Here is a 21,604-nt window from a genome sequence, read left to right as displayed (position 1 = left end):
ATACTCTGAGTGTTTTTTGTTTGTTATTCTATGATGTAACATGTTTGATGCCAGTGCTTTCTTTGTTACTTATGTGTTACATCACATTATGTAACAATGGGTATTTGGGTATTTAGTTTATCTTTAATCATACTATACATTTTATTTAAATTTATTTTTATTCATTCTTAACTAGGGAATGGAGGAGTCTTTTATTTTATTGCAGTGTTGCAATTGAGTATCGCATGGGCTTTACTTGTAAATTGGTTTGCAAGTAGTTTTTATAAATCATTATAATTTATATATAAATATCAGCAATATAATTATATTATCACTAAAATGATACATGTCTATGTGGCCACACTATTTTATTTCATACTTTTGAAATTTTATTCTTGGGTTAATGTAATTTATTCTCGACCTTGGAGCCAAATGTTTGTTTTATTTTATTTTATTTTATTTTGATGTTGTAACTCAGTCTTGTATGGGTTTAAATTGGTATTCAATTTGTTCTTTTGTTTTGAGTATTCCTTTCATTTATATATGTTGGATTTTTATTGTGTGCTTTGGTGCAGCCTTGTCTAACACTGGTCTTGGTAAGCGCATTAATTCATAAAAAAAAAAAAAAAAAACACCCTTAGAGTCTAAAATGATTATAAACTAAGTAACAGCGAGAAATAAGACCTGGGTTACCTACAGACAGTCAGCTTTAATATGCCTCCTAAAGGGAAGTTTCATTTGACTGTCACTGTGTGTCTGCTTTTAGTTGCATACATGTGAATACAGTACTTCCTGTTTGACATGTTTTACCAGGTGCGTCGCTACTTGATTCCACCTGTCCCACTTTCATTTTGTGACAGTGTGTCTGCAGATAGACAAGTAAGTGGTTGCAATAGGTAAATTAGAATATACTGCTCAACGGCTTTCAGCCTTCAGTCGTGTGTGAGTGTGCGAGAGAGCGCTGCCACACAAGGACTACATGTTTGCTCAGTAATCTCCGGCTCAACCTGTCTGATAGGTGTGGGCTGGCTGGCAGTGACTTGCGCAGGTATGAAGTCAAATCCAACACAGTCTTGAGAGAGAGGAGGGAAGCTTTTGCATTCCTGACAGACACTCTTACTTTTTACAAAAAAGCAGAAGGAAAGCAATAGAAGAACAACTCTCAGAAACTCCAGGAAGACAAACAGAAGAAGAAAAAACCATGGGAAAAGGTGAAAGACGAGGAGAATGCTACAAAATGTAAAATAAACCAAGGAAGTTTCTTCTGCAGCAGTTCGACAGATGGGTCTGGAATCCTAATGTGGCATTTCAGGCTCTGGGAAATACAAGATGTTGCTGTTTTTCTCAGCATCATGTTATATATGTGCCACCTAGGTAAGCTCAACACATTCCTAATTCTGCTGCTTTATCTTTGTGGTACGACCTACCTATGTTTGTTTAACACTTAAAATGTTGGATGAAGTTTCGGTCCTGTCAGTAGAAAGTATATATAGGCGATCATGGCAGAAGTGGGAAGTAAAAAGGTCAATATTCCCTAATATTATCTAAGCAGAGCTCAGGCATGTAGCCATGAATCCGTGCTGAAGCATGATAGGGATTTTATTATGGGGCGACCGTGGCTCAGGGGGTTGGGAAGCGTATCTGTAAACGGAAGGTCGCCAGTTCAATCCTCGGGCTCTCTGTCCTGGTCGTTGTGTCCTTGGGCAAGACACTTTACCCTACCGCCTACTGGTGTTGGCCAGAGGGGCCGATATGGCAGCCTCGCCTCTGTCAGTCTGCCCCAGGGCAGCTGTGGCTACACCGTAGCCTCCACCAGTGTGTGAATGAATAGTGGAATTGTAAAGTGCTTTGGGTGCCTTGAAAAGCGCTATATAAATACAATCCATTATTATTATTTTTATTATTACGTAACGTCTGATCCGTTTCTATTGTTGAGGTCCCAAGGGGTCAAGCCCCTGCTCTATAACACGATGAGCCCAATCTCTTTTTCTCTGGCTGTATCGTGTCTGCAACCATGTGACAGTCAGAAAGCTGAAGATTGCAAAGTACCTTATCTGAACTATAAAAATGCAACCACTCAAGGCTTCAGAGCCTATAAAGCTGTGTCCTACCAACATAACGATCCTAGAAATAACATCCGAGTGCCCAGAAGTGTTGTTTCCAAAAAAATTCTGAATCTAAACCAAATCTCAGAGAACACAAAACAAAAGTAGCAAAATTAAAAGCAAACCAGGTTGCAGGAAACAGTCAAAAGAAGACACATTAGAGCTGCATTGAAAAGTATTTATGTGATTTCTTAACAGAAAAATAAGGAAAGAGTCAGTCGAGGTTTATTGGTAAAAGGGTTTTTATTTTGTTTTTGTTTTTTTTGGGGGGCAGCTTAGACAAAAAAAAAAAAATCTCCCATACTGACTTGCTTCTCAGTCAGCGCTAGTATCTTTCATTTTAAATTCTTTACCCATGCTTCATTAAACAAACACACCACCAGCAGACCCAGATCTCTCCCTGACACGCACGTGAAAATATGCATTAAAGCTCGGCCTAAACACACTGCCTCTTATATTCATTCTGATACCTCCCAGCTAGTTTGACTAGTTTTAATCCTCTGGGGAAAAGAGGATGGGGGTGGGGGATCAGACAGAGCAGAGGCAGAGCAGGAGACATGCCACAGTGTTTGTCAGGAACAGCAGCTAACTATGTCATGGTGGAATGATTCCTTTTTATGGCGCTTGACTGTGTCACACACCAGCATGTTTCTACTCTAATTGCTATCACTGTGACTCAGGTCACTCAGGTATCTGAGTCTCTCTCCCACCGTATCCCCTCAGAATCAACAGATTTTTCTTTAAAATAACATCCGTATATCTAATGATAAAAATATTATCCTCATAGTTTGAATATTTTTTGAGTTACAGTCTGTTGAAATACAAAGGTTGGAACATTGTAATCTAAAGCCAAGATCTTGCTTTTGTTTCTTTTTCATAACCACCTTAACATAAGATATCGTGACATATGTCTTACTTTCAACAGCAGAGCCACATTAATTTAATGTTAAAGCTAAAGAGTAACAGAAATAAATAGTCATGCTCTTGCAGTTTTGAGCTGTTTTCATCTGTACTCTAGTGTTTTCTATGAATTCTGCTTCTAGTAACTCGGACTCTGATTTTGTGAAGTGTTATTATTGGGCTCTGGTTCAGTTGTCACGTTAGTGTTCGTTCCTCCAGCTGACTCGTCTGTTTCTATGATCCTGTTTATTCTGAGTACTGTTGTTTGTGTGTTTATTTCTTGTTTTACTTTGATAGACACTTTTCTCATGTGTCTTGTTTCGACTTCTTACTTCTTACTGGGTATTCCCCAGTATGTAGTCCTGTCTCAGCCAAGTAAAGGCTCATTATCATTTGAATCTACCTACGTGCCCTATGCTTGGGTCCTCTCTCCACCATGTTATGACACATGTATTGGTGTCCTGGATGTTTCATCTGTTTTCTGATCATTAATTTGAGAAAAGTTTCAAAAATGCATTTTGGGTAAACTTTTAAAGGTCCTATCACCTTGCAGGATAGGTGGCTGGATAAAACAAGTTACAGCACAGGAAAGGTCTCCCTTTACATGTATTTTGATACCAGAATCAGTTCAACATGTTGTAATTTAACCATATGTTAACACCTGTGAACGCAGCTTATGGCTGTTGAAGGAAGACACTGGTGTTCACATGTCCTGTATAATAGTTTGGAAGTACCACTTTACTCAAACAACTTTAGGACTTTAGGAGAGTCTGGATCACTGAGGCTCTTTTTGCAATTTGCTGCTGTGTTAATTTTCTTCTGATGCAAAGCAGAATTGCCCTTTGACTTACTTACAAAGTAAGTCAAAGCTGATTCTAGAATAACCCAGAGAATACAGACTAATGTATGCATGTATGTTCATGTGCTTGTTTAGCTGGAGCCATCTCCATATACTCTCCTCAGAGGAGCCTGATCCGCTCAGTGCAGGACGATGTGATCTTCTCCGTGAATTTCACCTGCAGCGGGATCCCAAACATACAATGGACTTTTATGTCAGGATTGGTGAGCCGGACGATAGGGGCCTGGCAGCCGGGGGGGTACACCAACATAACGGAGGACTACAGCAGCCGAGTGCAGGCCTATGACAACGGTTCGATGGGCCTGTCAGACCTGCGGCTGCAGGATGGTGGATTTTACGTGGTCACCATCACAGAATCAACCGGGAGCAGCAAGGATTTTGGTTTTGTCCTAAAAGTAAATGGTGAGAGTCTTTACATTAAAAAACAAAACAGAAAACTAACACACAACGAGGGAAAAAGAGCATGAAAGAAAGAAACAGTCCTGTCAGAATAGCTCAGTTTTTAAAGCTTAAGGTAATTAACAGCACTTCTGTCATACCTGTACAAAGAATTTCTTCACACGATTTAAAAAAGCAGCACTAATCGTGATTAGAGCATCAACAAAAGCCCTCGGCTTCAGTTTGACGTAGTCTGACTGGCATTGTGGTGACAGTTGTTTGGATTTAAAGACGACAAACGCCCTGCCCTGCCCTTTCCCAAACATGGCGTCTGTGGTTATTAGAGGCAGGCTCAGAACTGTTTGCAGGAAGGAAGAACATATGGATTGACCAAAGAGGGGAAGTCTTTTTTTTTAACAAGTAAACATGATGAAAAATTATCTTTAATAAACATATCAGCCCTATTTGCAGTTGAGTTTGCAGTAAATAAGATGTGGCTCCTGTGTTTCTTTCCTACAGAGGTTCTGTATGAGGACCTTCAGTACCTTACGGTCTCATTTTTGGCCCTGGCCTGCTTGGCCGGCCTTCTTATGCTCGCCATGTGGCTCCTGGACAAGGCCTACAAGAAGATAATGGCATGCAAGCACAGGAGAGAGATGCCAGGTAAAGGGACGTGTAAACAGCAGAATCCATCTCAGTGAATATCCTCTAATGGTGTCAATGATTGTGCATTCAGGTGATGCCAGAAAAACAGGTTTGCAACTTGGAAATGTCTTGTGAATACCCATTCAGAAGATTTTGGATTGCTGGCATTGCTCAAACATGTTCTTCCCTGATTTCTTGTATGGATACGTGCTGAAAACGTTCATAACCAAAATAGGTCACTCTACATGGAGGACAACTATGTAACCAAAACAAATAAATACAAAAAATAAAAAGATTTGTGTGTCTGTTTCTCCTACAAATATCCATAGTGTTTTACAGAATTTCTTACATTTTTGTGGCAATGATAATGGAAACACTACAGGACACGTTTATACACATTCATACAATGCTTTATTGTCTGCACTAAACAGGCATAGTCTGAACTACATGCAGTTTAACAGGTAGTCCATGGCAGACCTGCTGCTTTCAGGGATTTTAGGGCATATTTTCAGGCCAGTTTCCCCAAAACTCTCCCTGGTGCTGAGGATGAACAGTTGGTGCAGGTTTAGTCATAAAGTTCTGTCATGCAGAAGTTTGGGGCATAAATTTTGAACACAGAAAGAGTGCGATTCATCAGATTCTGATCCATCATGCTATACCAGGGGTAGGCAACTCCAGGCCTCGAGTGCCGGTGTCCTGGAGGTTTTAGATGTGTCCATGATCCATCACAGCTGATTTAAATGGCTAAATGACTCCTCAGCATTTCTTGAAGTTCTCCAGAGGCCTGGTAATGAACTAATCATTTGATTCAGGTGTGTTAACCCAGGGTGCGATCTAAAACCTGCAGGACACCGGCACTCGAGCCCTGGAGTTGCCCACCCCTGTGCTATACCATCTGGAAACTTACAGCAGCTTAATTTTTCAGCATGGCAATGATCCCAAACACACTGCTAGCACAGTAAATGCACACCTGGATAGACAAACACACAGTGGAACACCATCAGTCATGGACTGGCCTCCTCACAGTCCTGATGCAATATTATTGAAGTAGTGTGGGATCATCTTCAGAGAGAACAGAACACAAAGCAGCCAAATCCAAAGAATATCCAGGAGAACTATTCCTGAAGACTACTACTGAATAAGTTACAAACTGGTTTCATATAGTAGGCAAATAAAACCTGATACAGTGTCTGAAGTGTGGCTGCTTTTTTAGGTAATGGGTGAAATAATAAAGAAGACAATTTTCTGCATAAACACGTTTGTGAGCGTGTTGTTTTATCTAAAGTTAAAATGTGTTCTTCTTACCACTGCATGATTGTGTGGAGAATAAATATAGGTTGAAGGGTGTGATGGTTGACTATGGTTGGACTCTATCATTGTATCACAGTAAAGGCGTGTTTGAGTACAAAGGTCTGTGAAGACCTATTATAGCTTTGTTTGTTGTCTTAATCATGTATTGACACTTTAATCCCTTTTTTTTTTTTGCAGAAAACGATGCGACTGAGCTGCAGATAATGAACATCTGAGTGATGACTCACCTGAAATGGCCAATCAAAGCTGTCAGTGATACAACATGAGGACATACTTTTGAAGGTGGAATGTTTTGTACATCAAACTGTCCTCTTTATATACTCTAGTTACTTACAGCTCAAAGCATGACCAGTCAGTTATGAACACCTGCACTGTGTTGATATTTTGTACTGATATTGATCTTTACAGATGACTGTCACTGAATGAGTGAATGTGAATATACCACCGATGATACAGGAACACAATAAATCTTGTATTTATTCTCTAAGCAAAGAAACTGTGTGACTTTATTTTACTCATGACCAATGGTTAAACTGGGCTGGTTTCATTAATAAGCAATTAAATCAGATTATTTCATGATAACAAAAAACGAGTTTCGCTTTTGTGAGCTGCAGGCTGGTGATACTTTCAGCTGAGGCCTTGATGATACTAGCTCAGCAAATCAGAACATAATGTAAATAAAGTTGTGACCAAAGTAGTCAAGTAGTAATTGCAGTTTGCTAAATCCACACAGAGCCATGAAGCTGCAGTAACACAGGTCAGCTGATCACGGCCCGGAAAAGGAAGGAATGCAGGAATAAAGAATGAATGGATGTAGAAACAAAAGAAAAGAATTGTTTTTCTTTTATTACCTAAAGAAAAAATATCCGGTTCACAGTGCAAATGATTTTGTGATTTCTTTCTTAATGAACTCTCTCCTCCCTCGTGCCTACACAGGAACTTCAGGAGCCCCACCTGTCCAGAGTCCAGACTCAAAGTTAGTTTATCTAAAATGTTGTCACATCAGACAAATGGAGTGGTATTAAAACTGCACCCATCTACTCTGAGCTCAAAGCTGTTTGCTAACACACACACACACACACACACACACACACACACACACACACACACACACACACACACACACACACACACACACACACACACACACACACACACACACACACACACACACACACACACACACACACACACACACAGAACGCAGCTGGATTACCTGCTCTGCCTCCTGCAGCCACCCTGCAATATGAAGATACAACAAGAAACACAGAAACTTGTTCCTTACACTTACCTGTTCCAGAAAACAGGTTTAGTGAAAATTTATGAGTTCACTAAACTTTTGTTCCCATGTTGGAATACAGTCCTAAGACAACGCTGAACTTAATGTGGTCAAATCCCTAAGCTCAGTTTTATAAACAGTGTCTCTTTGATCCATAGCTGTATTCTTAAGAAAAAGAGCAAATATATAGAGACAGACTGCTTTTTATTTTGCATCAAACTGTTTGAGGTATACACACACACAGTCCACACCTTACACTATAAGCAACAGGCAGTGGACACTTGTGTGGACAGACTTCACGAGTTGGTTAAAAAAATAAAAGAAATGAAAGCGCTGTCGATTCTTTCAAATGTGAGGAAGAGAGTCTATGAAGGAAGATTGTCCTCTTTAAATAAACTGTTATTTTGTGTGTGAGAGGAGTCAGCAGACAGCGTCAACACCTAAGGACAGGGAGTCAGCGACGCCATGAGGAGCTCCATCTTGTAGACAAAGTTTCGGCCCTCCATCTTGCTCCAATGGACCTCTTTGTACGGCCCTCTGAGGTGGCTCCACTTGGCGTCCTGGATGACGTCGCTCTTTGGCAGCTCTTTGATCTGGCTGCGAGGGAACTGCACCAAAACTTTGCACCCGCTCTCTGGGCCGTTACGTACTGAAAAGAAAAGAAACTTTGATGAAAAACCACTGACAGTTATTTACTTTGCTGCATAATGATAAAGAGCTGCTGAGCAGACTTTTGTTGTTTTTAAACAATGACAATTAGGGATGGGTATCGAAAACCGGTTCTTGTTGAGAACCGGTTCCCACTGTTTCAATTCCTTGGAATTGTTTGCCATTTTTGCAAACGATTTCCTTATCGATTCCAGTCGCCCCGAATGACGTCACCACGTTGCGGAGCGTCATTTACCTGGCAGGAAACATGGCGCGTAAGCGGCTCAAATGCTCAAAACTTTGGTTATACTTTACGAGAACGGATGACAACAGGGCAACTTGCAATACTTGCAAAGTAGATATTTCATTTAAGGAAGAAAACACTACGAATATGCAAAAGCATTTGCTCACAAAACACGCGATAACCTTAAATGAATGTCGTGTTTTTAATTCTGCTCCGGACTCGTGAATCTCAACCCAGCAGCAGCGGTAACGTTTGCACGTCCTCTCCCGTTAATGCGGCAGGTAAATAATCAACTAACAGTGCATATTATGTTAGCGCGATCTGCCTTATTACAAAACCTGCCATTACTGTGCATTTAGGTGACCATGATGAGACAGACAGAGTCTGGCTCAGATGCTGGCAGTTCTCGCTGCAGTCTACCGGTAGCGTCTCCTTTCAGGCCAGGATAGACGAATGTCACCGAGCAGTGACTAAGTTTGTGGTCAAAGGCTTGCACCCATTTGCCACAGCAGATGATTTTCAGTAAGTGAATGTGTTTAATTGTAGGCAGGGACATTACTGGATATTCTTGTGTAATTGCTACTGAATAATTTATGTTATATTTTGTTATTGCTACAGAAGAATATTTATTTTATTATTTTACATTTACAATTTTTTTTTCCTGGGGACCCTGTGACGCCCCATTGAAGAGCTGTAGGCTGTGGATCTCTTAAGAGCTCACTGTTGGGTTTGTAAGGCCATGTTACTCCTAAATTTCTATCTTGTTCAAAGAGAAGATATAAAACAAAGTTCTAAGCTAATCAACCTTAGTGTTCTCCTTTTTTAAAAAAAAGAATCGATAAGAGAATCGAATCGTTAAACAGAATCGAAAATGGAATCGGAATCGTGAAAATCTTATCAATACCCATCCCTAATGACAATAAAGTTTCTCTCTTGTCTTGCCACACATTATTCTTCAGTGTTTACAGATATTCAGTATGAGTGTTGCATGGCCCGAGGAAACCGGCTCATGATGCATTTCAATGATGTTTGAAGAGAGGACGTTTCTCAAAGATTCCCCAACTTGTATCAACCTGTCTGCTTACTCCTGAGCAATTTTCCATGAACTGACAGACTGGGTGTCGTCTTGATTTATTACATTAGTTTCTACCTTTTCTTTCAAATAAAAAAGGTTGAGATATATATATATATATATATATATATATATATATATATAAATTTTTTTACATTTTAGCCTTTATTCAACAGCACAGATTTTGGGGGGAGGTTAGCTAAGGGAGAGCCTGAATGTCTCATGCATAGAGGCATGAGTAGTACTGAGTTGCTGCTGCTAATATGCTCTTCCTACTACAGAGAAACCTGAGGATCCAAGAGCCATCAGTCTCACCTGAGATGGCGTACTCTCCGTTGGGAGAGGCAACAGTGACCGCGGAGGCATTTCCGATGCTCTCCACTGGGCCCAGACCTACATGGTTACTGAAGCTCAGGACGTGCCAGCCCATCACCTTAGCCAGCTGCTGAACTGCATGTACCTGATGCTGCGACATCTGTGAAAAGAAGGCAGGCATACGCAGAACTAAATACTGAAGCATTACAGTCAGCAGTGTGCAGCCATGCTTCTAGTAAATTCAGCCTCCTCCAATAACTGTGGAAGTTACTGGTGTTACCTGTGAGAGGAGAAAGTCTTGCAGCTCCTGTTCCTGGTGTGACAGCGTGACCACACGTCCATCTCTGTGCACCACCCTGATCTGCTCCACACCGATGTTCAGCTGCAGCTGGATGGACCTAAACACACCAAATAAAACACAGTGAGCCTCATTTCAGAGGATCAAACACGCTGGTCCAGAGTCATGTAAACATCCATATATGAGGAGTGAAAAGCTTTTTTCAAATTTATTTATATAGTTTACAACAGCAGTGAAAGAAAATAGAAAAATATAATGATAAACGTTAGTTAACAAACAAAAGTACAAAGAAATTTCTATAGATTCAGAAATAAGACTCACAGCTCGCAAAATTTCAAAATCCCTGGTAGCCCTTCGGGCAGACACTCTTCAGTTTTTGGTGGCCCAAAATAAATTTAAGTAGCCCGAAAAAACAAGAGGACAATTTTTTGAGGGATGTTTTGTTTTGTAACAAAACATCAATCAAACACAGATTACAACAACTGTATAAAAATGACAATCATCAACTCAAATACTCGATTCTAATTGATCAGAAATTTCTATGAACTTGTAAAAACTGCGTAGAACATGAATCAGTCTGTGTCAGATTCTGAATCTGAAGTTTCCACTGAAGTCACGGGTAAGAGGCAAGTGGAACCAAGATCTAGGCCATTTGCTTTGTTTGCAAAGTTTGCAAAGACTGCTAAATTTTGCCAAAGGTAGTTCACTCTTTGCTGTTCTAAACAGATTTTTCAGGACTTCTTGTTGTGCTTAGTTTATTTTTCATATGTTTTTTGCAATTGGTGTTTGTTCAGGGAAAGATACTGTAGACTGAGCAATAATGCATTTCTTGCATTTCTCAAGGGTTCTGATGGGGTCTTCCTTAAAATTACTGGTCCCAGTAACAAAAGCGCTTGTCGACTCAGAAATCGAGTGAAACTAACGACACACCCGGCAGAACTTTAAGTTATTTAGCGTGTCATATTCCAGCCACAAATTATTTTGTCCATGAAACCAAAAAAGCTGCGCTTTCTTTTTGCCTCATAGTCTGATTTGTCATATCTTTTCCATTTGGTGGTAAGCTTTTCTTTGGCTGTCCACTCTTCACCCTGACCTGTCTTATTTGGCTCTGCAGAACTAAAATACCTGCGTAAATCCATCTGCTTTTACACATGCACTTGCATAATGATCAGCAATTCTCTGCACAATCAACCTCTATGACATGTTTAAGCTTGCTGCGGAAGATTTCACTTGTCATATTTGCATAGTAAGCTAACGAGTGATAAGGAATTGGAGAGGAATTAATCTGTCACTCACCAATCAGTACTGCTGCTCTCTATTTACAGTTTGAGTGATGGCAAAGTGAACGTGAAGCAAAAAAAAAAAAAAGCACAAATTTAAACGCGATTTCATTATGTCACATATTGACAGTGGCTCTTCGATGCCAATGACAACATTACCCAGCTATGTTTGCGAAAGAATGCAAAAGTATTGACATATATTTTTTCTTCCTATGATAACCTGATGGGCAGGGCTGAGATGGATTTTGGTAGCCCAACCGGAAAAATTGCTAGCCCCGGGACGTCGGGCTAGCAATTTTGCGAACCCTGAGACTATTAAATAATAAAAGCTGCAGCTATTGAATATTTTAGTAATCAAGTATCCTATTGATTATTCAAGTAACTGGATAAGAAATACTTCTGCCTTATAATAAATATTTAAAAGAGAAAAAAAAACCCAAAACAAACAAAAAAAACCCCCACAGGTTATCAAACAAAATCCCCAAAAAACAGGAAATGGAAAATTGTTATTTCTACAGTGTGTACCAATGTTGTAATATAACTACATACAATGCCCATAAAAAACAACAACAAAAAAACATTCATGCAAATGAATTGCAGGCAGTGGGTCAAATGTTTGTGCGCATATGTTGAGGTAGTTCCCTTTGTCGTGATCAGCGTTCAAATTGTTACTCAAAAAAATCATTATTACACATTACACTTTTTGAAAAAGTAATGCAGTACTTTGCTTAATCACTTCATTATCAAACTCATTCCGTTACTTTCATGTTACTCTGCAAATAGCTGAAATACAATGTCTCATAATCACCATTTAACAATATAAACCTGAGACTACAGCCCCACATACCAAAACAAATCCCTAATTAGGACACATATCTCTAAGATCTCTCTCTTAGTGCACTAAAAAGCTGACTGCACAAAGCAAAGATGAAAACCAGCACCAAAAAGCGAACGCCACAGTGATTCTGCTTTAGAAACATGAACAGGTATAAAGGGAGGCTGCAGTCTGACTGCCATTTCGATTCCATGTAGAAGTTAATTCAATTCAATTTTATTTATACATCACCAAATCACAAAAAAACATCGCCTCAAAGTACTTTATATTGTAAGGTAAACACCCTACAATAATACAACAGCAAAATCTCCAACAAACATATGACAACCTATGAGGAAGCGCTTTGGCGACAGTGGGAAGGAAAAACTTCCTTTTAACAGGAAGAAACCTCCAGCAAAACCAGGCTCAGGGAGGGGCGGAGCCATCTGCTGCGACTGGTTGGGGTGAGAGAATGAAGACTGGACAAAACACATCCTTTGGAAGCTAGAGATTAATAATAACTAATGATTAAATGCAGGAGGTGTATAAACACATAGTTAGTGAGAAAGGTGACTGAAGAAACAACACCCAGTGCATCATGGGAATCCCCCAGCAGCCTACACCTATTGCAGCATAACTAAGGGAGGATTCAGGGTCACCTGGTCCAGCCCTAACTATATGCTTCACCAAAAAGGAAAGTTTGAAGCCTAATCTTGAAAGTAGAGATAGTGTCTGTCTCCTGAATCCAAACTGGAAGCTGGTTCCACAGAAGAGGGGCCTGAAAACTGAAGGCTCTGCCTCCCATTCTACTTTTAAATACTCTAGGAACAACAAGTAGGCCTGCAGTGTGAGAGCGCGGTGCTCTAATAGGGTGATATGGTACTACAAGGTCATTAAGATTACATTACAAGATTACAAGACAGGATTTTAAAGGTGCAGGATTTCACAGGGAGCCAATGAAGAGAAGCCAATACAGGAGAAATCTGCTCTCTCTTTCTTGTCCCTGTCAGGACTCTTGCTGCAGCATTTTGGATTAACTGAAGGCTTTTCAGGGAGTTTTTAGGACTTCCTGATATGGGTCTGGGTACTGGCCTCAGCATTCACTCAGCTTTCACTCTGGGTTCTGGGTTAGCTTAGCGTTAGCATGGTGTCTTGGTGGATACCTGGCAGCATAATGCGGTTGTTTCTGTCCTGGATGCAGTTTTCCACTCTACAATTTATCTCGTCCTTTTGTGCAATAAAAATAAATGTCCATATCCATGCTCTAGATCAGGGGTATCCTGCTTGTTTTTGAGATATCCATGCTGCTGATTACCTGGATCAGATTTGCTTTGCCAATAAGAAGCTACAAAGGCTGGTTAGTTGGAAAACAAGCAGGACAGGGGCCCTCGAGAGCAGGAGTTCGACACCTGTGCTCTAGACTGTTGCTATTTTCCTCCTTTGACATGCAAACTGAAATCAGCTGATTATAGTGCAAGTGTAAAAACCATAAGTGGGATTAATAGGCGGGCATTCTAACAATTCCAAGGAATTTGACTACTGAGAACAGGTTTTCTACAAGAACATGTTCTCGATTCCCATCCTTAATTTGCATGCCATAATAAAACTAAAGCATTTGAAGAAAACATTCTCTTAAATGCAAAAACAAATAAATAAATAAATGATTTCAAATACAATAATGCTTTGATGCAAAGTTTTATGCTTCTAAAGACGAGATGTTTTGATGGTGCACATGTTAATAATTAACATTAATAATAATTTAGTGTCCAACCTAACAGCCCAAAGTCATGGGCTCAGAGTTTTACTGGCCCATACGCATTTTTAATGGCCTGGGGGAAAAAAGCTTTTTCCTCCCTATATATTAATACAGTTATTAACATAATATTCTGATATATTTCTTTTTCACTGCTTAAAACAAATGACAGTGACTGAAACAAACTTTAAAGTCCTCTTTTCTTCACAACAAAGTTCATTAAGCAGGTTGAAGGATCCTGCCAGCTGTTTCCCAGTAAAGGCTGTGATGGTGATAACAGTGCTCTGATTTGGACACTAGAAAAATGAGCTCACCGTTTCAGTTAGACAGTCACTGTTGCTGCTGTGTTATCAGTAATTTTGTTTAAAAACGGGGGACCATGTGGGTTTAATGTTGTCATACTTTTTATTCACATGCTGCTCCTAGATACATTTCTATTGCAGGTTTGTTTTTAGTTGCAAATGTAGGCAAAACATTTGCATTTACATGGCGGCCACTGAGCGCTACAGAGCCGAGCATTAAACAAATCAGCAAAGCAAAAACTTTGTGTCAAGGATTTTTTCAATTGTTGAGTTTTTCGATTACAAAATACAAAATGTTTTAATTCTAATAATTAAAAAAATATTTAAAATAATGAGTAAAATAAACTCCTCTGCACTCCACTTACTTGCAGATCTGCTCGTAGCCTTGTGAAGTGATGAGCACCTTGACACTGGACTCGTATACGTCATTGATGTTGGACCAGTGAGCCTGGATCTGCGGGTCTTCAATCCGACTGGCCAGACTATCGATGGTACGTGCCGTCCTGTTGACCACAAACACCGTGGTACCCGTGAAGAGTATTGCTAAGCATTATACAGCCAACAAAAAGTAGCTAACAACAATTCTTCTGTTAAAAGATTAAATATTTTAAGATAAAAGGACATAATTTAATTTCCATAATCAGTTTGGGATTAATAAAGTATTCTGATTCTGATGAAACAATAAAGACAATGTGAGCCATCTGCTAGCCAAATGTAGCAAACGCTGCTTTTTTTGGGCTGCTAAAGTTTCTGGAGCTCCTAAATTTGCAGTAAAATTCAATATTGCTGCTGGTAACTGTTTCTGTATTTGTAAAATTATATCAGGATATTTTACCTGCGACGTAGGAAGATGTGTTTGGCCTGTTTGATCATTTTCTCCAGCAGCCCCTCAGTCTGCTGCCAACTGGAGATTTCTGCCTTGTCATAGGCCAGTGGCCCTGCCAAACGCAGACGTTTGTGCCCAAAGGGAGCGCTAGAAGGGTGCGGTATCACCACAGAGCTCAGCTGCTGCTTGTGAAACTATAAAAGAAACAAATGTTGCCAATGAAATGTGCACTGAGACAATGAAATTTAAATTAATAACAATAGAAGTGTCTCCTGGCAGAGTAGAAGACGACAGGTTTCCAGGGTTGTTGTAGGTAGAAGAACACAAATATATCTTAATATCTAAAAAAAAAAATCCAACATTAAAACTTTAAATTTACAAGAAAAAAAAACCCCTCATAGATTCCTTCACTTTGTAGCTGTATTTTTCTTGTAAGCACCCTCTGCTCAGAAATGACTGTCTCTTCCTGATTGCAATTCAGCCGGTGCTCTCTCCCTGTTAAAAGGGAGTTCTTCCTCCCCACTATCACCAAGTAATCCTGCAGGGGACTATTGCAGTTTTCTCTTTAATTCTCTACGGTCTTTATCTTGGTTTCTAAGCACACTGAGACCTGACCAGTATTCCCTAACTGAGATGGATTTTTTTAGGATATATAGTTAAAAGTTAAAGGACAAAGAGAAAAAAAAGGCAAAGCTTAAAAATATTTAACGCATTTCAGATGATATCTAGTAGGTTTCCTCCAGAGGTGGTTAATAGATTGCGCTCTACAGGAATCTCACTTCTCACCTCTCTCATCATCTGATGCAGATTGTGTTCTAGTACGTAAAGGTGGTCGTCCGGTTTGGGTTTCTCTGGAGATGCCCGGTTGTTTTTCTTCTCTCCCGTAGAGTGGCACAGTGAGATTGACAGCTGCAGACCTAGAGAGAAAAATTGCAGGTATGTTTGGAGGGGAGAATGACACTTTGGATGAATTAGGGCAGGAGGATCATCAAAGACTCCAGTCACCCCAGCCATAAACTGTTCAAACTACTTTACAATTTGAACAGTAAAGTACTGAACAAGGTTCGTACGTGACAATAAAAGTGATTCGATGTGATTTGATTTGAGTGTTCACTAAAAGTGAAAGAACATTCTTTACACTCTTGACAAATGTGAAAGCTGAATACCTCGACTTGATGACGGCTGTTCGTACGTAACATTAAGAATATTACTCAGAACATTAATATGGTGTTTGTTTTATAGATAAAAAGAGGAATGCAGCAGATAGCACCTGTTACTTAACCTCCAGTAAAAGAGCACTAAAAAAAAGAAAAAAAAAAGCCCACATTAGTCAGTCATTATGTTAAATGTTATTCTAGCTGTCAGAGCGCTTCATGTTCGTATTCATGCCTCTCTGCTTTGTCTTTTGGTCACTTCTTGTTTTACTTCAAAGGTTGTTTTTCTTGTGCCTTATTTTGGTTTTACCTCCTATTTTTTGGTTTTTTGTTTTCCTTTCCCCTCACTGTTCCCACATGTGTCTTGTTTTGTAATCAATTCTTTGTGTGTATATATTAGAGATGGCACGATACCACTTTTTTATGTCCGATACCGATATCATAAATTTGGATATCTGCCGATACCGATATGAATCCGATATAGTGTCTGTGAAGGTTCTCAGTCATCCAGGTCATCGTAGTCAAAGGAGCTTGCAAAGAAAAGCGTCTGGACTTCTTTAAGTTACTTGAAGACGTTTCAATCCGATATAGTGTGTTTTTTAATCAGTAAAACTGTTTTTTTAATATCTTGCTGCTTTTTGTATAAGTTCATACTCAAGTTAAAAAACAACAACAACACTAAAGCTATTCTGTTATACCTGTATGTAAAAAAAAAACAAAAAAAATACACTGCACCCAAAATATTTCATAGATCAGCAACACTGATCAATCTAATAAAGTTCAACCTACCCCATCCTCCCTATTCTGGTATTTTAAAGAGTACTTAGCAGAAATATTAAGCAACCTAACTAATAGGGTTGCAAACTCCCAGCAAAAGAAAATAAGGAACCACCCTCTTCCTCATGATGCTTAATCAATGTAATCAACTTTAATTTGATGCAGGGTGAAAAAATTATTTTTCAAGAATAATTAAATAGATTCAACATCTTTCTTCAACAGAATTGCAGACTGCACAGATGGTACCTTCCCAAAGGAAAAAGTACTACTACTAAAAAGTACTAGGGTATATTAGACTTAACAGTTACTATATACAGTAATGGACTTCTATACATTTTACATCAGATTAAAACTTTGGGTGTAAGATTCAGATAATTATTAAATAATTAAAAGCTAGATATTTTAAATGAGAATAAGAAAGAAAAGTATGTCTTTGTGCCCCCTTTTGCCTGTTCATGCCCTATCGGCCCCCCTGGCTAAACTTTGCTAGATCCGCCCCTGCACAGTTACCAGCCAGCTGCATAGAAAAGGATCCTGGTCTAGAAAGTAATATTAAATAAATTCTAACAACAGCTTATCAAGCTTAATAGTGCTGCTGTTGTTCAGCCGCTGGTTTCCTCTTTCTGGTGAGAAGTGGGACAAAAACAAACAAGAGAGACGGACTCGCGACAGAAAAGCCGATCAGCTGATCATTAAGCAGTTTCACGATTGAAGTAGCAGCAAGAAGAGAGAGAGAGAGAAAGGCAGTTGCTCTATATATCGGTTGTTAAGCTTAACGCGGGAATGCTTTACAAACATTCAGAGATGAACTTACACACTTGCTTTACTTCTCTCTGAGATAACTTCCTCGGAGATGAAATGTTTGCTAGCAAGGCTACAAATACACACAGCCGCTCTATCACGTGACCACACTGCTCCGGCTCGCCATGTCGCCAAGTTTTGTGAGGTGCTTTTTTGATATTTAATGGATCGGATTACATTTTTTATTTCTCTCCGATATCCGATCCAGTAATTTAGGTCAGTATCGGACCGATACCGATACGTAATATCGGATCGGTCCATCCCTAGTATGTATATATATATATATATATATATATATATATATATATATAAAAAATCATCTCTTCTTGCCTTTCTTTATCAGATTGTCTGTCTTCCTCCATCCCCACCTGTTCTTATTCAGATCTTTCACCATTTGTTAATACCTATAGGTCCCATATTAGTTCACATTAAGACATGTTAACTCGAGTCTCAACGAATCCCCAGAATGTATATTTCAAGTTTTAGAGCAAAATACCACACAGGTATTTTTTTGTACTATGGCTGTGAGTCTACATTTTGGTTCCAAGTTCTATTAAATTACAACAAGATATTCCCATGATAATATTGAACAAAACCACTGTGTTGTCATGGATTTCGTAGACATAGACTAATGCATCGATATTGTAGCATTTTTAAAAAATGTTTTCATCTCTTTAATGCCATCCACAATCACTTGACAAGTGGACAACCTCCCATGCTCTTATTTTGAAAGTTTACTCTGTTGCGGCAGTCTCAACCCATGGTGAGACAAGCTACATTTCCACCATTTTTGGACTGAAGTCCTAGTTCTGCTCTGAAGATCTGCTGTGAGCTGGAGGGTCCCCCTAACCTGCAGCAGGTGGAGAACTGGTCCTTGTGCTCAAGCACTGGGTCAGTTATTCTCTCAAGGCAAGGTATATGCTTCCGTATGGCACACATAAGCACATACATAAGTGTGAGAAACATTGAACCAGGACCCCATTTGTGTCATATTCTCACCTGGGAATGGCTGTGAGATAATCTGGTTTTTCACAACAATGTGAGGGATCTGGGATTTGATCTGAACTGCCTCCCTCGACAGCTGGGCGAAGATCTCCTTACAGAGCAAAACATTCTGAGCCGCCTCCAGTTTCACGTGCCATTGCTGCGTACCTGAGCAGAGACAAAAGAAAAGACCAAGAGTTTTGTTTGTGGGATTTACTCTTACAATTTAGAGTGGGCTCAGTCATCCTTTGCCAAAGCCTAAAGAGCACTTTCTCACACAGAATGTAATAATTTAGTATTTTCATAAAATGCCCTTCTAGAAAAAAAAAACGTGGAAGAAAAGAGCCTCTGTGTTACTGAACAACTTTTAATGTGTATATGTGCTGAACCATACCAGCTTTGTTCTTTTGCTGTTGTCTGAAAAGGCTGACGGTTCCCAGATCACCAATGTCAGAAGCTTGTTTCTGAATGGACACCTGAAGATACAAACAGTATCTTTCTATTACACCTAATATATCTGGTAATTATCTAAAATCAAAGAATGAACAAGGAATGAGAAAAGATGAATAAAAACACATTATACATGTCATTTCCCTCTGACCTTGATGTAAGCAGACCCCTCCAGGTCACTGGGGATCTGGACGTTCAGTGGGCAGTAATCCTCTGGGATTTTTTTGTCCAGATCAATGTCAGTATTTTTGATCACTTCAAATGTGCCATGATGGGGGAAAAGGGAGCCTGCACGGGCAAACACAGGAGTTAGAAAACAGGTTTAAAGTGTCTTAATGTTAATCTGTAGGATGCAGCAGCACTGACTGAGTGAGGTGTTTTCCTCTCTTATCACCTGCACTGCGGTAGCTGAGGTCTCCCAGGATCTTGTCTCCAACTTTGCGTAGTTTCCACTGTGAGCGCAGCCGCAGCAGCTCAGAGTTGAAATCCCTTTGCCTCCTGTTCTCTTGGTTCTCTGCGACTGACTTACTGAGCTTCTCTGCTCCCTTTTGAAGGATCATAGCTGCTGTGGCCAATGATTTCTTTTTACTGATCAGCTGGAAAACTTGTGGTGTCTGCAGGAGTTGGAGAAAGAGCAAAAGATCTCTTTGTGGACAAACCTAAGAGTGCTTTGCTGACATTTAGAGATTTTTTGTAGAACTCTTAAAAAACCCTTAAAAAAATCAGTGTAAGTGACATTGTTTAATTTACCTTTCCAGCTGCTGGATCCTGAGACACAGGGTCTAAAGCCATGTACTTCTTCTCCTTCACCACACTGAGCACATCATAGAGTACACACATCTCTGTGAGGGCGCTGCGGAGGTTGTTACGCACCGAATCCCAGGGCCAAAGAGACGGCTGAAATTTTACTGTGCCTATGCAAGAAAACAGAAAATTGGGCTCGATTCCAACAAGTGATAAAAAACCTCATGTTCTGTTTTCAATTCATTTGTGCAGTCTACTTGGTGGTCCTCCTTTCTTCATCAGAGTCAGGAATAAATTGTAAATAAAGTTTAACTTTATTTAGCTGGATCTCATTACTCCTGAAATCCATTTTATTTATTTATTGGAGCAGCGGATGTACTCTTAGGATTGACATAATTCATAATTCCATCAGTTTTCACAAAGCCTCCAACACCTCGGGCTGAAATGCAGCCTCAAAACATGACAGAGGCTCCATTGTGATTTAAATGGTAAATACATTGTTTCTTATAGAGCACTTTTCTACTCTGAGCCCTCAAAGCACTTTACGCAACTTGCCTCATTCACCCATTCCCACATGCACTTTTTTTCTATGCTCTTTATATGTAACATTCACATGCTTTCATACTCCAATCAACTTCTAGTATCTTGTCCAAGGATATTTGGCATGAAGACTGAAATTATATATTTATTGGTAATTATTCACCATCTAAGTGAAGCTCTGAACTGAAATGTTTAACCTATGATGAATGAAGTTCAGCTTGATATTTTATGTTGGCCTAAGGCACACAGCAGCTGATTATACCAAGGAATGTGTGATGGCTCGTGTAGCTCTAGCTCCTTGCTTTATTTAAGCATTTTACCTTCTTCCTCCTCTCCATCCTGCTTGCCCCATTCTCGGTCCTTGGGTTCTCCCTCAACATCCTCCTCTGAGTCGGATCCCTGGCTGAAGTCAATTCTTTGTGCCAACTTTGCCAAGTTCTGGGACATGGATAGAGGAGGGACATAGGTCTCTGTCCCATCCAGGGCCACTTCCTGCACCTGCTTCTCACAGGAAGACTCGATGCTGATCCTCACCGCTGGACCACCAGACATGATGACAGACTTGGCTGAGAAGTGGAGTGGACAGGCAGAAAGGGGTAGTCATCAAACACAGACACAGGGGAGACCAGAAAACCTCTGAACCAAACATTTAATATAGGTTGTTTAATAATCAGAACACTAAAATACTTCACTTCCAAATGTTAAAGTGAAGAACGAACATTAGAAAATGCTCCTCAACAACTTTGGATGACAATAATTCAGCTCTTTTAGGCACTTTGTAACATTTTACTAGTTAGCAACACTAGCTAGCGTTAGCTCTTTGCTTAGTTCACAGCATAAAAGGAGACTCGAAAGCTCAAGAGAACAGCTTAAAACCCCAAATACTCTTTTACTCCTGTAAATCTTACCTCTGGCGTTCACTAGTGTTGGAGGTATAGAGGAATACTCTCGGGTATTGCATTAAATGTTCCAGTAGCGGTGAAAGGCTCATCAATACAGGAACGAGTGTAACTCCTGCACGGTCCCCCTCCCACCGCGATTGTGATGAACTCTGAGGCTGGAAGCTGTTTCAAACGCTTTGTGTCACTTTAGCACTATTTACGTATTTAATGTTTATATATATATTATTATTGATGTATTTTTATG

At 39.7% G+C, this 21,604-nt stretch overlaps 2 protein-coding genes across 3 annotated transcripts; one reads left to right on the top strand and one right to left on the bottom strand.

Moving 5' to 3' along the window:
- Nucleotides 1–810: 810 nt before the first annotated feature.
- On the top strand, nucleotides 811–11,415 carry vstm5 (V-set and transmembrane domain containing 5). 2 transcript variants are annotated; one of them, XM_085130561.1, is made up of 4 exons: nucleotides 811–1,353; nucleotides 3,919–4,245; nucleotides 4,741–4,884; nucleotides 4,958–6,348. In XM_085130561.1, exons 1-4 carry the CDS (start codon nucleotides 1,278–1,280, stop codon nucleotides 4,999–5,001), a joined length of 591 nt encoding a protein of 196 aa, XP_084986687.1. In that variant the 5' UTR covers nucleotides 811–1,277; the 3' UTR covers nucleotides 5,002–6,348. The 2 variants fall into 2 exon arrangements, with proteins under 2 accessions (XP_084986687.1, XP_084986688.1); XM_085130562.1 differs by lacking the exon at nucleotides 4,958–6,348 and adding an exon at nucleotides 6,355–11,415 and having other exon boundaries at nucleotides 818–1,353.
- On the bottom strand, nucleotides 7,644–21,604 carry med17 (mediator complex subunit 17). Its single transcript, XM_085130540.1, has 13 exons — nucleotides 21,367–21,604; nucleotides 20,779–21,024; nucleotides 19,925–20,088; nucleotides 19,569–19,788; nucleotides 19,326–19,462; nucleotides 19,119–19,200; nucleotides 18,740–18,892; nucleotides 15,795–15,925; nucleotides 15,018–15,202; nucleotides 14,548–14,685; nucleotides 10,016–10,133; nucleotides 9,736–9,895; nucleotides 7,644–8,105 (listed from the first exon to the last, which is right to left on the bottom strand). The coding sequence occupies exons 2-13, from the start codon at nucleotides 21,008–21,010 to the stop codon at nucleotides 7,897–7,899; spliced, it is 1,929 nt and encodes a 642-aa protein (XP_084986666.1). The 5' UTR covers nucleotides 21,011–21,024; nucleotides 21,367–21,604; the 3' UTR covers nucleotides 7,644–7,896.

The sequence above is a fragment of the Neolamprologus multifasciatus genome, chromosome 14 (genome assembly GCF_963576455.1).
Source record: "Neolamprologus multifasciatus chromosome 14, fNeoMul1.2, whole genome shotgun sequence".
Lineage (NCBI taxonomy): Eukaryota > Metazoa > Chordata > Actinopteri > Cichliformes > Cichlidae > Neolamprologus > Neolamprologus multifasciatus.
This window is presented reverse-complemented; position numbering and strand designations above follow the sequence as displayed.

Excerpts from the sequence above, each read along its gene's own strand:
- vstm5 (XM_085130561.1), top strand. The coding sequence starts at position 1,278 with ATGTGGCATTTCAGGCTCTGGGAAATACAAGATGTTGCTGTTTTTCTC. Across the intron at positions 1,354-3,918 it reads GTTATATATGTGCCACCTAG|CTGGAGCCATCTCCATATAC; the intron begins GTAAGCTCAACA and ends GTGCTTGTTTAG. Across the intron at positions 4,885-4,957 it reads GCACAGGAGAGAGATGCCAG|GTGATGCCAGAAAAACAGGT; the intron begins GTAAAGGGACGT and ends TTGTGCATTCAG.
- med17 (XM_085130540.1), bottom strand. The coding sequence starts at position 21,010 with ATGTCTGGTGGTCCAGCGGTGAGGATCAGCATCGAGTCTTCCTGTGAG. Across the intron at positions 14,686-15,017 it reads CACATCTTCCTACGTCGCAG|GACGGCACGTACCATCGATA; the intron begins GTAAAATATCCT and ends TGTGGTCAACAG. Across the intron at positions 10,134-14,547 it reads GGCTACGAGCAGATCTGCAA|GTCCATCCAGCTGCAGCTGA; the intron begins GTAAGTGGAGTG and ends TGGTGTGTTTAG.